This window comes from Mytilus edulis, chromosome 8 (genome assembly GCF_963676685.1).
Source record: "Mytilus edulis chromosome 8, xbMytEdul2.2, whole genome shotgun sequence".
Classification (NCBI taxonomy): Eukaryota; Metazoa; Mollusca; class Bivalvia; order Mytilida; family Mytilidae; genus Mytilus; species Mytilus edulis.
Window position 1 is genome coordinate 87,494,261 of NC_092351.1, and position 14,211 is coordinate 87,508,471.

Below are 14,211 nucleotides of genomic sequence, written 5' to 3' on the forward strand. Positions count from 1 at the left end.
AACAACTTAAAAATTGAAATAGTCAAAAGTTCCCCCCCCCCCCCCCCCCCCCCTTATTGATAGGTCAGGGTTAGTGCTGCTCAGTTTTCTATATTGTGTATGTTGTGTTTCATATACCGTTGTTTGTAATTTTGATTGCTTTTCGGATATTTGCCATGCCCCATCAATCAAGAGCTTCACTAAAACTCCTATATCATCCATTGAAGACACAGTTACATGTACTTATCTGAACACTTTCAATTACGGTAAACGCAGCACAAAAGATGATTTAAGATAGCCCTAATAATAATGAACTTACATCATCTAAATATCTCACTATCTTTCTATCTACAAGTATCCATGTTTTCTGCCATTCCTGAAATCATATAACAAAAGTTATTGTAATGAAATTTTATTTTGGGGAGTTTCAAAAACTAAATGTTTAAAACTACAATTTATAGCTAGGCATAAACACTTTCTTCTTGTTAAAATTTGATGTCTTTTTAACTGTTTTGACCAGTGATGAGGCAAATAGCGATTAGGTGTATTTGCATACACTTAAATTATCATTTAAACATATTGTTCTCAAAAACTTTCTTGTCATAGAGGGATACCCCATATCTTTTGATTTTCTATTATATAAAAACAATAATTTGGCATGTTGGAATTTCTCCAAATTTTGAAAAATTTGTTTAGAAATCTAAAGCTAGACTTTACTTACTGAAGCAACCCTGCCTTCATGTAGAAATTCCCTGCCAGTGAAAACTCCTTGTCATGTATTTCTTTGATAAAATGTATAGGACAAAACAACTGAAAAAATCAAAAAAATCATTCATGTGTAAATCTTCAATAATGATACATCTTAATCTGCAATTTGATGAACAAAGCATTGTGGGTAATAAGTCCCATAAAGAGGCGGGTCTGAGGGGTTCTGATTCCAAAATCCCTGGCTTAAAAACATGAAATCCTGAGGTCCCAAATTTAAAGACATTTAAATCCCAACATCCCGAACTTCGAAAAGAGAATCCTCAGATCCCAAAAGGGTCAATCCCAAATCCTGAGTTTAAAAACAACCAATCCCAACGTCCCGAAAAAGATCCTGCCGCCCCTCTATAAAAATGTACTTCATGCAGTACGAAAAAGTAGCAAGAGGATCATATAAATAATATTAGTATGCGTTGACCAAACAAATTTCATTTCTTGCAAGAACATTTTAACCAACATTTTTTACACTATTGTTATAGATAAGGGTGAAGGTTAGTACCTATTTAAATGTTTAAACAAGATGCATTTGTTTGTACCTGTAAGTCAGGAATCTGATGTTCAGTAGTTACTGTTTGTTGATGTGGTTTATAAGTGTTTCTCGTTTTTTTTATGTTTGTTTTTACAAATTGTCACTCGGATGGAGAGTGTTGTCTCATTGGCACTCAGAGATATAGGAAGATGTGCCAATGGCAATGAGACAACTCTCCATCCAAATAACAATTTATAAAAGTAAACCATTATGAGTCAATGTCCAGCCTTCAACACGGAGCCTTGGCTCACACTGAACAACAAGCTATTAAGGACCCCAAAATTACTAGTGTAAAACCGTTCAAACAGGAAAAACCAACAGTCTAATCTATATAAAAAAAAACAAGAAACGAGAAACACGTATAAATTACATAAACAAACGACAACTACTGTACATCAGTAGTCCTGAATTAGGACAGGTGCAAATACCTATTTCTATGATAGATACCTTAGTAAGTGTTCTCATCCACGTCATCTTCTCCTCCTGTGTAGTGGCTGCAAACAGGTATGTTCTGTTACTAGTAGTTTTTGTTGTACTCAACTCAAATGCATTGGGGTATCTACAATCACAAAGAAGTCATAAAATTATACAAAATTCTTTTCTGGAAATTAAACCCATAACTGGTCATGTGATCTCTGGAAAGATCATAACGTTGGTATAATATTCATAACATGAATTAAATAGACTTCAAATTTTATTGGCATAATTATACAATAAATAGTTTAATGTATAGCAGGCCATGTATAACTTCTATCTGTGTTATTGAAGTTACATTCAAACTATTTTCTAAGGCTTCAACAATTCATATAAATGGGATATCTTAAGGGTGTAATTGACTCTTTATCTCTACAGACTCAATCTGGAGTAATAAATATGAAGAATAAGGTTAATAGTTTTTCAGGCAAACTATTCTTCAAGATAGCTTTTGCTGTTTTGTTAAGTTGCTATTCGTTTTCATTCTCGCAAATCTTCTTTCTTTTAAGCTATCTGAACTTCTCTTCTTTGCCTTAATAATGATTAACCTTGAGAACTGTTTGGAAACAAAGACAAAGAAACTGGTATAATATATTTTTTCTTCATTTACTTCTTCAAATAAATAGTCTACCAACTTTCTGAAGCAATAATGTTATAACTTACATTTTTAGTCAGATATTTGATTAAACCTATATTTACATCTAATAACACATTCAATTCTTAAATAATGTAATCCTTCCCAAATTTTCATTGTTTTTTTTAACCAAATAGAAAATTTATGTTTCAAAAACATACTGATTCTTAAAACATATTAGTAAGTATAAAATATTGCATCCACTAATATCATAATGATATGTGTATTAAAAGGATATAAATCACATGTTAGTAGAACTGACAGTCTGGAAATTCAATATTCACACAATCACCATAATTAGTAAATTAGTACTTCATACCATTTTCATAAGTATTTCATGAGGTAACTTGCAGTAAGATTTACTGTTGAAAGGATCACATTTCATTAACAGTATCATTTTTCCACGACAGCACATTAGTTTCTAATACTGTATACATATACATAAACAAGTTATTTCTTTTTTAAATTTCCTGTACATTTCAGAATTACACAGAATCAGTTCTATAATAAACACTTTTGGGGTAAATTTGAATGCACACCACTTAAAACACTTCAATATTTAGAAGTTGTTAGTTTCTTGAAATTTTGCCTTAACAAAACATTACTGTAACATTTTCAGTGTTTTTGTTGTGTTTTGTGTACTATAGTTTTTCTGTTGATCTTTTTCAATTTTAGCCATGCAGTTGTAAGGCCGTATGGTGACCTATAGTTGTTAATTTCTGTGTTATTTTGGTCTCTTGTGGCAGGTGTCGCATTGGCAATCATACCACATCTTCTTTTTTATATATGCAGTTGTAAATTTATTTTTTCGACTTTGAATGTTTCTCTGGTATATTTCTCCTTGAGGAACATGTTTCATGCATATTCCAAATTATTCTAGTATCCATTTTGATTATATGCTTTTCTTACTATCATTAAGTTTAAAGTGTTTAAGAGTACAAAATAATAACCATACATTGTCATTTTGGTCTTTTGTGGATAGTTGTCTCATTGGCAATCATACCACATCTTCTTTTTTATATTGACATAGTCTTGAGTATAAATTATGTTAGCTCAATTAAAGCTATCATATATTTGCATCTATATAAAAGCCCAATATACTAAATATAAATATTTGTCATAAATTTAATGTTATATGTTAATTATATGTTCCAGATACAATATCCTGTTAATATATATATCTCTGAATACGTTCTGTTAGTAGAAAATAACAGTGTCAGAAAACTAAGGTTCCCCAAAATCTCAAAAGGAAAAATTATCATTTTATGTTCTTTTAAACAATTAAGAATAAATTAATAGAATAAAATCCTTAGATGAAGGATATATGAGTTCCAATTTCTCAAAATTGAACCCATTTAATTATATTTTGATCTTCATTACATGGGCACATTACAAATTTGGAAAAAAAATCTGCCAGTAAAAAAAAACTAATAAAAATCTCATATCACTAATCTATAAGACATTAGTTCTTGAATATTACAATATTTGACATATAGCATTACAATAGACAATATACACTATTAATAATCACAATACACAAATAATAACATTACATAAATACATGCTGTACATTCAGAGTAAATAATAAAGGAAAGCAAAGGGAGATAACTAGGTTCAGAAAGGGAGATAACTACACAAACCTCTTCATACTATCTGGGCGTATACTCCTCCTGACTGACAACTGGCGTACTCTATTAAGATTGAGTACTGACCTGAAGGTTGATACACATAAGACAAATATAAGCAGGTGCAAAGAATTATACAACAAGTCTAATTATACCATTGAATGAGATAATCATGCTGAACTTTTTGTATATACTTCTGTAAAATTGTCTATCGAGTGGATAAGAAGTTATGAAAAACAAGAATGTGTCCGAAGTACACAGATGCCCCACTCGATCATTTTCCATGTTCCATGCACCGTGAAATAGGGTAAAAAAACGTATTTGGCATTAAAATTAGAAAGAAAGTTTTATTGCTGAATGAAAAATTTCAAATGCTGTTCAATAATGGCTTTTTTCATACATTTTCATTTTGATCCAAATATTCTTTAAAAAAAAAAGCTGGGGATTAAAAGTGTTAAAAAGTGGCACATTTTTGCCTACAAAATCAATTCAATTTTTGGTTTTATCTGGGCATTCCGGCTTGCTCCACCAATAAAAACTGGCCGCTGAGAAATAGCCCAAAAATGGTGGTTAAGAGTGGTGATATAACACCAACAATCTATCATTCAATACTACTTCCATCAAAAGAAGAACAAGAATGTGTCCATAGTACACGGATGCCCCACTCGCACTATCATTTTACATGTTCATTGGACCGTGAAATTGGGGTCAATACTTTAATTTGGCATTAAAATTAGAAAGATCATATCATAGTTAACATGTGTACTAAGTTTCAAGTTGATTGGACTTCAACTTCATCAAAAACTACCTTGACCATAAACTTTAACCTGAGCTTCACACTATCTTCTTCTTTGTTCAGTGGACCATAAAATTGGGGTCAATACTTTAATTTGACATTGAAATTAGAAAGATCATATCATAGGGAACATGTGTACTAAGTTTCAAATTGATTGGACTTCAACTTCATCAAAAACTACCTCGACCAAAAACTTTAACCTGAAGCGGGACGAACGAACAGACGAACGAACGGACGAACTGAGGCACAGACCAGAAAACATAATGCCCCTCTACTAATGTAGGTGGGGCTTAAAAATAATGATTATATTTGTTTGTATAAATAATAAGATCAGTCAATCAGAAAATGAGAATTATGGAAAACTGAGAATATATAATAATAACATCCGAAGGGAATAACCTAAATATTCAAAAAAGAAAGATTCCATTATACATATCATTCCCAAACATAAGAAAGATTCCATTATACATATTATTCCCAACATAACAAATATTCCATTAAACATATCATTCCCCAACATAAGAAAGATTTCATTATACATATAATTTCCAAACATAAGAAAGATTTCATTCCACAACAGACCTGTCACTGGCTGGGAATTCCTGTTTGAAGTCCAACTGTATTATTTTTTGGAACAATTTGTCAAAATTGACTGTCTGTCGACTCTGCCTGGGCAAAGATCATGAAAAAGAGGCATAAATCGACGGCAATGAACACCAATTGACTATTTTATAGGTGTTAATACACCAATTGTTTCTTATGTTGCAAAACTGTAATTAACAATTCAACAGTTTCCTTATTCAATTAAAATGTTAATGGCACATGATGCAGGAAGCCAGCAAGTATTTTGGAGTGTCAGCTTTGCTGCCTTCTTTATCTAATGTATGAATTGTAGGCACATATTGCCAAAAGTATTTATAGTTTTAATGAAATTCTAAATAAAGATGCCAATAAAATGGTATCCTCAATTTTCGTATCGAGGTCATAGTTCACAACAAGATCTGTAAAAGTACATAGCAGCAGAAGCTTTAAGAGGTAAACAGTTCTGGTTCCTGCGCCTTCATGAAAGAACTGTTACCCATCTCATAAAACCATTCACTATCAAAGACAGGCAAGTTTGAAGATAAATAAAAAAAGGTTCACTCAAAAGGTTCATATTCGCTTTTTAAGTTGAGAAAAATAAATATGTCTTCTTTGTATAGAATGCACCACAATCTTGTTTTAATGTTAAATCCACATAAAAAACACTCTTAGGCCAATTAAAATTAACTGATAGATTTTCATCCCCGTCCGCCCCGATTTTCTTTATTTTGAAAAATTTACGATTCCCGGTTTTTGTTCATTTCCGTTACCGGTAACTGTTAATAATTTTGTTTCATTCGAACTTCCTGTTTCAAAATTCGGTTTTCATATTTCTTGTTTCGAGTACTTTAAGACAATTATGTTGACAAATTCTGCTGCTCAATGATGACAATATCATCTACTGATGATAGAGATAGATTACCAAAAGGGCATGAAATATTCGGGTTATGATTAATACGCTGTGTCTAAGAACGCAAATTGCGGTATGTCACAAATTGAAAATTTCTGTCATTAGAAAACCGTGGATCTTTTTAATAATACATTGACTTTGTGTCAGCAAATTTGGGCTGTGAAATTGAATGATTTCCAAAGCGCATGAATCATGGAACAAATTGGTGAAAAAATATAACTGGATTAAAGAAATTGACAAAAGCACGAACTTGTTAGATCTATGACCGTATATTGAGTCCAAAAAGTCGGCAAACATACACTTTGTGTTAAAGAAAGCCCTTAGTTTTACTCATGGCTATTGTTTTTGTTTAAAAACACAAAATACCCTTAAAAGAGTCATTAAACAACTTCATGATTTACAATATAATTATATATGCTTCAGTCTTGCATAACTTGAGAATTTTTGGCCACGAGCATCACTGAAGAGACATGTATTGTCGAAATGCGTATCTCGAGCAAGAAAATTGGTACCGTTAATTTTATTACTACAAGTGGGTCGATGCCTCTGCTGGTGGACTATTAGTTCCCGAGGGTATCACCAGCCCCGTAGCCAGTACTTGAAGTTGACGGTACTGGCATGAAAATACAGATTTTTTGTGTTATTAAAATTTGCTGTTACAAAATGATAGAAATTATTATAAATTAAGAAATGTATCTCCCTCATGCAAAGCTCTGATTCCTTTCACGGATTTGGCTATACTTTTTGGACCTTTTGGATTATAGCTCTTTATCATTTATATAAGCTTTGGGTTTCAAATATTTTGGCCACGATCATCACTGAAGAGACATGTATTGTCGAAATGCGCATCTGGTGCAAGAAAATTGGTACCGTTAATTTTATTAAAAGCGCCAACCCTACTATTCCCAACACTGTTTGAGTTCTCATTTCATTCATTATACTTGTGTTGCATACCATTGCATTTTCATAGTTTTATGGGGACTACAAACCATCGCTTAGAAAGCAAAATAAATTTGGAGTTGGTAGTCCAACTGAATATCTCCAGGATTTTACTGTTTACTCTGAAAATATGTTTCTAAAGTAGCAATTGCATGAAGAACAGTCGTTGCCAGAGATATTTATTAAAGAATTTGAAAAATTATGTACGATTCTTTATACATGCTTACACATGTACATGATATAAGCTAATTATAACACTTGCATATATGAAGTTCACGTCACAATTAAGAAGGTTTCATATTAATAAAATTTAAAAAAAAAAGATCCTCCCACCCGCCCCATTTTTTTCAAAACTTTGGATGAAAATCTACTAATTAATTTTAGTTGGCCTTAATTAAACAAAACTAAGCATTAAAATCAAAACACTCCCATGCACCAGTGAAAAATGTATCTTCACATCATTCTCTAACAAACTAAGAACAAGTATTTAAGGTGGTACCTAACACTACAGGGAGATAACTCTGTAGAGTCAGCTAAACGTTTTAATTACGTTGTGTTGTAAAAGGAATATTAAGCTTCTCATTGATCAAAATTGGTGTTTGTCCAACTGCTATATAACCAGTGTATTTTTTCTGACAAAACGGTTGGTTCAAAAGTTTTGAAATTTGTATATTTTTGTTAAAGGGTCGAAGTAAATACATATTCAAAATTTTATCAAAATTAAACGAGCCGAATAAATTTTAGTGAAAGTGTTAGGTACCACCTTAAAAGTGTCAGTTTTGCTGCCTTCTTTCATCTTATTAATTCCTCATCGTAGTATTAATTTAAGGCGATATTGCCAAAACTGTTTATAGTTTACAAATGTCTAAAAATAGATATAAATAAAATTGTATCTTCAATTTTCATTTTGAAAAAAGTTCACAACAATATCTGTAAAAGTACATAGTAGCAGAAGTTCTGGTTCCTGCCCTTTCATGAAAAAACTGTTACCCATGACATAATACCATTCATTAGCAAAGCCAGGCAAATTTTAGGACAAATAAAAAAAACTTTTTAGGTTGAGAAAAATAATAGTTTTTGTATAGAATGCACAACAATCTTGTTTTACAGTTAAATCCACATCAAAAGCACTCTTAATTAAATAAAAACTAAGCATTAAAATTAAAAAAAACACTATCATGCACCAGTGAAAAATGTATCTTCACACCATTCTCTAACAAACAAAGAACAAATGTTCTAAGGAACACTTACACAGAGTTGACAAACCAGGTTGGAAAAATCATACTGTATTGAAAAATAACAGATCAAATATTTATAATGCTATTGCTTTAGCATTTCAAGATAATTTAAACACAACAATTTCATTCTTTACAGCAAAATGCATATAGTGTGTAGGTAAATGTATTATCTTTGGTTAGCTGTACCGTGAAGTCATTATCAAGTTATGTTTACTACCCTCCTTTAAGAGTAGACTAGTCTGACAGGTAACCGATCTATCTGTCTGCAGGACTAGACTTCTATGGAATTAGGAAAGTATACCTAACCTAATAATGACTTCACATTTCAGCTGGCAAGCAAGCTAACCAAAGATAATACCTTAGCATACACACTCAATGCATTTTGCTGTAATAAATGCAACAGGATTTCTGGTTTTTTTTTCTTACTTTAGGGTATCAGTACTAAGGTTCACCTATACCTTAAAAATCCTCTTGTTTGGTTATCCAATAATAATGATTGACAAAATATGAATTCACTTTATAAGTGGCCAATTTCTCTGTAAAGACCACAACAAAAAGGAGACGACCCTTTAGTTGGAAAATTTTGTGTATAGCTTTTTGTAAAATAAAATGAATCAATCAAGAATTAAAACAAGGAATGTCTGAAAATGAATTAATTATTGTGAATTAAATTTGACAAGCAAATTACTATCTACCAAAGATAAATTAAGCAAATCTAAGACTATGTTACCCCAAGCTGAAAGATGACCTTGATTTAAGTCATTTTTCTATGTCTCTACTTTCCCAGACATGTTTCTATCCCATGCAAGATTTTGTAAATTGAGATCTTAAAGCAAAACCGAATTTCTATTTTGCAAAATATTTGGGTAAGGGAGATAATTAAGCTTCATGTTTGGGTAAGGGAGATAATTTAGCAATTTATATTGGCAAGGGAGATAATTAAGTATAATGTCTGATTTTTTTCCTTGACCAAGTTGTACTTACTTTTCCACATTAGTAACAGCCTGAACACACAACATACTCTCATTATCTATACTGTCTCTAGCTGTCGATGACTGTTAATAAAAATTATTATACATGTTATAATTCTTTCGGTTTGACTTAAGGGATTTCCCCTGTGTTAAATAAAGTTTAATATATTCAAAACTGGTTAGAGCAGTTGTAAAACAAGTTATTGTTATTTTGGATTTAGATATAATGTGGATTCATGTATTTTTGTGGGTATCAATTTTCAGGAATTGAATGGATATTTGATTTAGTGGTTTTCCAAATCTCTGCATACAAAGACTATAGAAAAATTGTAATTCGTTAAACATTTGAATTCGTAGTTCACCTTTTTCTACGAAACCCACAAAAATTGGTATCCAATGAACAGTAATGAATCTACAGCATTGGTTATATATGCACTTAAAATTCTGTGGCTGGTGGAAGGGTGGAGTTTCTTTATATTATATAAAGAAATTAAATTGTTGAGCTGTCAGTTCAATCAAAGGTTCTCACAGTAACTACAACATACAGGTTACAGTTTATCCTTTATGATCATATATATATGATTTATGAATACATATCATATCAAGATTCAGATCACTTATATAATGATGTGTTGGACAATTTCTTGTATGCAAATGTCTATTTGAATATTGTTATTAAATCATATTAGATTATTAATTTATCGCTATTTTGTGCATTTTTCCTTTGATCTTTTTTTGTGATAATTTTCATATCATGCTACTCGCTTGAGATGGAAAATTATCACTAGAAACTAAGCATGCACGTGGCGTTGCTAACGAAATTGACATGAAATTGACATAGTCGTCATAGGTAAAATAGCGATAAAAAGATTATCATTGTTCACCTCAACTCGATTGCCTTTCTCGCTTTCGCTGTCCCGTCTCAAGCGAGAAAGTCAATCTCGTTCAGATGATCACCTATAATCTATAATTATTACACATTGTTTGCAAGAAAAAGACAAAATTACTGCGAGCAACCAAACCTATATTAGAGTCTTGTTTTATCTATATAAAAGGAATTTTTGCAACTTTTGCAATAGATGAAAAATGAAGTGAATATATATCTTCATGAATCTGTAAACTTAGATCTTTCTTTATTTAACTAAACATCCAGTAAATTTGAAAATTGCAACACTGAGAAATTGGCTAGAAAGGACTTCACATGGAACAAAGTATTCACAAAAATAAGTTAGTTTACAATAATACTTTCATTGTGACTTACCTTTTCATTGACAAAGTATCTTAAACAACCATGTTCTATTACACAATATCTATCCATAAAGGCTGAAAAGAAATAATTCAATATTTTTAAAAATTCCACTGTAAGTCTAAAGTCTAAAAATTATCTGTGAATTATATATAGGATTTGAAGTTTAACATTTTGCCCCAACTCAAAATAAACCTTAAAACTGTGACTTCAAAGTGATATTCTTCAAGATAATACCATTTTTCTTGAGTTTTAAAGATTGCTCCAATTTTGTTTTGCTTCTTATAAATCATTGGCTTTCAAATATTCAGCCTTCAGCATTCCTGAAGAAAAAAAATCCAATACAATGAGGGGCAGCAGGACCTTTTTTTAGGGACATCAGAATAGGGTGTTTTAAGCTCGGGAATTCGGGATTGACCCTTTCAGGATCCGGGATTTTTTTTTCTTCTAATTTCAGGATGTAGAGATTTATTTTTTTTTAATTCGGGACCTCGGAATTTCATGTTTATAAGCCCAAGATTTTGGGATCAAAACCCCTCCGATCCCCCCCATACCTGTCAACCTCTGAAAATGAAAAGTCAGGTCATGACCTGCATTGAGAAAAAAAATCTCAGGTCATAACGCGTACGACATTTTGCGGGCTCAATTGAAGAACAAAAATATGTTTACATATAATTTATATAGTCAATATAGTCAATATGTATATGAAACAGTTAGAACATGTATACAAGTTTATTTCAGACTATTGTTATATTCCATAGTAGCAGACTTGGCATTCTTTAAAAGAACTGCACTTGGTTTCAGTTCATAGCAATGCAAATGTGTATTCATTTTACAAGAAAGAAGAGCACACAGTGTATCCTTATTAAGATCAGCCCTAAACTCTGTAGCTATTTTCTTTACTAAAGAAAATGCCCTCTCACTGTCTGCATTGCTGTTTGGCAAAACCAGTAATGTTTTAGCAAGTTTTGACAAAACAAAAAATCTTGGCTTGTTAAGAAAAATGTCATGCAACTTGGACATTTCTCCCCAAAATGTACCAATGTCAGTTTCAGGGGAAGTGCAAAGTGGAAGTTCATCTAATGGGGTCAACTGATAGTCACTGAACTCATCTTGTAGCTGTGTTGTCTCTTCATATCGTTACGTAGCTCAGGTAAACAGTCCTACATTTTGACTTTTGGTTACATTGAAAAAGACCGATAAAACCGAAGGTGGTATTACTTCTAAATACCGGAAACAATTCCGGTCAGAAATCCGGGTGAAACGGGTAATGTTAGAAATTCCTGGGACCCGCCGGGTAAAGAAAAACTCCCGGGTGAGAGGTGAAAATAACGGGTGTCACCCGCAAAAAACGGGTGAGTTGACAGGTATGCCCCCCCTTCAACGCTTTGGATGGATGGAATTTAAAAAGTGTTGTTTTCATTTTCATTTTTGAAGGACTTACCATTTCTATTTCTGGGTCCTGTCTTTAACAAGTGACCTTCCATTGTTATTTCTGCTCGTAACCGTAATGCCAAAGCCTACATTAAGAAAATGGTGACAATAATATAGTTTAATTTGATTTACAAAGTGTTTGTCACTTTACAATAATTTCTGTGGGTGTTTTCTTTCATGGATCAATTTCTTGGTTTGTGACAACAATGTCCATTTGTGGGATTTCAAATTTGTAGTTTTAAAATTTAAAAATTCACTCAATGGTTATTTGTATTGTCTTTGCATATTTTTGTTTAGGGGCCAGTCGAAGTCTGCCTCTGATTTTCTCGCTGTGTTGAAGACCCATGATGGCCTTCACCTGCTCTATGGTCGGGTTGCTGTCTCCATGACACATTCCCCATTCTCAATTTTTATATCTGCCTCCGGCTGCATGATTTTCTTGCTGTGTTAATGACCCATTGGTGGCCTTCGGCTGTGTTATTCACTCTTTGGTCAGTTTGTTGTCTCTTTGACACATTCCCCATTTCCATTCTCTATCTATATTTATTAAATATCTGTTAACAAACCTCATCAATATCAGCTGAAGCTCTTGATGTTCCTGAAAATAAAATAATGTCTCTTAAAATTTTAAAGTTAATGTAAAACTCATTATAGAGGTGCTCCTAATAAAAGGAGACTAATAAAGCTAGTTTATACTAAGAAGAAGTGTTGTAAACAAACAGGTACAATAACTGAATATTAAATGGTCAAAAATGCTGTTAGCACTTATTTAGTTTCACAGACAATATTTGAAAGACAATAACTTTTGAAACCAACAAAAATATATATCAGAAGATTTGGTATAAGTGTCAATGAGGCAACTCTCTATCCATGTCACAATTTGTAAAAAGTAAAGCATTATAGGTTAAAATATGGCCTTCAACTCACATCCTTGGCTCTCACCAAAAAGCAAGCTATAAGAGGTCACAAAAAAACCTCAGTGTAAAGCCATTTTTGATTAAAAATTATTTAATTTACTTACTGTCACCTCCGTTATGATACAGAAATTCCTAAAATAAAAATAAAGTATTTAAATTTAAGATGCTAATATGAACCTAGATATTCAATGTCTTAATAGACTGTAAATTGAATAAGTTTGAGAAAAAGACATAGATGTAGTGTAAAGTTTTCTTCTGGTTTTTGTGAGCTACTGAATTCAAATGTTTTATTTTAAGCTGATATTAGTGGATGAACAACTATTGGTGGTAAAATAATTTAATGCATTCTGGATATGATTTTCAAAAGCTTACATTAAAGTTGTGATTGGCGAAATCCCGAGCTAAAAACACCCAATCCTGGAGTCCAGATACAGGTCCTATCCCCCTAGTTCTTGGTTGTAGGGATATTTTAAAAGTCCCTTCCTACATTCCCACATACATTTTAATGGAATAGCCCTAACCTGGATCTTTCATTCAACAAATAAGTGAATAACTTACAGTCTGCAATCTTTGTCCTTCATCTTTGGCAAGGTCAAATGCTGCAAATAAGAAAAGTATGTAAATGTTTATGTGATTTGAGTTGAAATTTCAAAATTGAACACCAGATATAATACCCTTTTTTATATAATTAACCATCCAGTATCAATTTTTTATATAAACAAGTGAATCTGCGAGCTACTGCTCACTGATGATATTTCTGCCACAAGGGTATAATTTTAATAATGTAAAAATATGTAAGTGTTCGGTAAACAGAAAGTTGTTGAGTGATGAATATGAAACACATTATGCAGTATAGTTATTTTTTTATAAATGTTTTAAATAGAGTCATACAACTAAATATGAAATTATTAAATTTTACTATAAGTATAGGTGTTGCTCATTGTTAAAGGCTGTGTGGTAACTTGTTATTGTTTACTTTTTTGTACTGTCTAGTTGGAACTCGTACTCTCTATGTATATAGTTACCTGTTTTTCCTGTAGTATTGTCAGTAAATAAAATCTACAAAAAGAATAAAACAAATTATCTTCAATATATTATGTTGCGCAAATTTACAGGAGCATTACATTTAATCATTGTACATAATTTTTTTAAATCTTTTCTATTTTAGAGAA

At 31.8% G+C, this 14,211-nt stretch overlaps 1 protein-coding gene across 1 annotated transcript in view; it reads right to left on the reverse strand.

Annotated features, from left to right (window-relative positions):
• Positions 1–14,211, reverse strand: part of LOC139484491 (arf-GAP with Rho-GAP domain, ANK repeat and PH domain-containing protein 1-like) — a 76,713-nt gene that overhangs the window by 19,661 nt on the left and 42,841 nt on the right. Inside the window, exons 19-29 of the mRNA XM_071268223.1 lie at positions 14,065–14,098; positions 13,598–13,638; positions 13,144–13,171; positions 12,689–12,720; positions 12,133–12,208; positions 10,704–10,765; positions 9,456–9,526; positions 8,485–8,517; positions 4,022–4,093; positions 1,721–1,832; positions 701–789 (exon numbers count right to left, since the gene is read on the reverse strand). Of these exons, the coding sequence (XP_071124324.1) occupies positions 701–789; positions 1,721–1,832; positions 4,022–4,093; positions 8,485–8,517; positions 9,456–9,526; positions 10,704–10,765; positions 12,133–12,208; positions 12,689–12,720; positions 13,144–13,171; positions 13,598–13,638; positions 14,065–14,098 (650 nt within the window). The remainder of the gene's footprint in view (positions 1–700; positions 790–1,720; positions 1,833–4,021; positions 4,094–8,484; positions 8,518–9,455; positions 9,527–10,703; positions 10,766–12,132; positions 12,209–12,688; positions 12,721–13,143; positions 13,172–13,597; positions 13,639–14,064; positions 14,099–14,211) is intronic.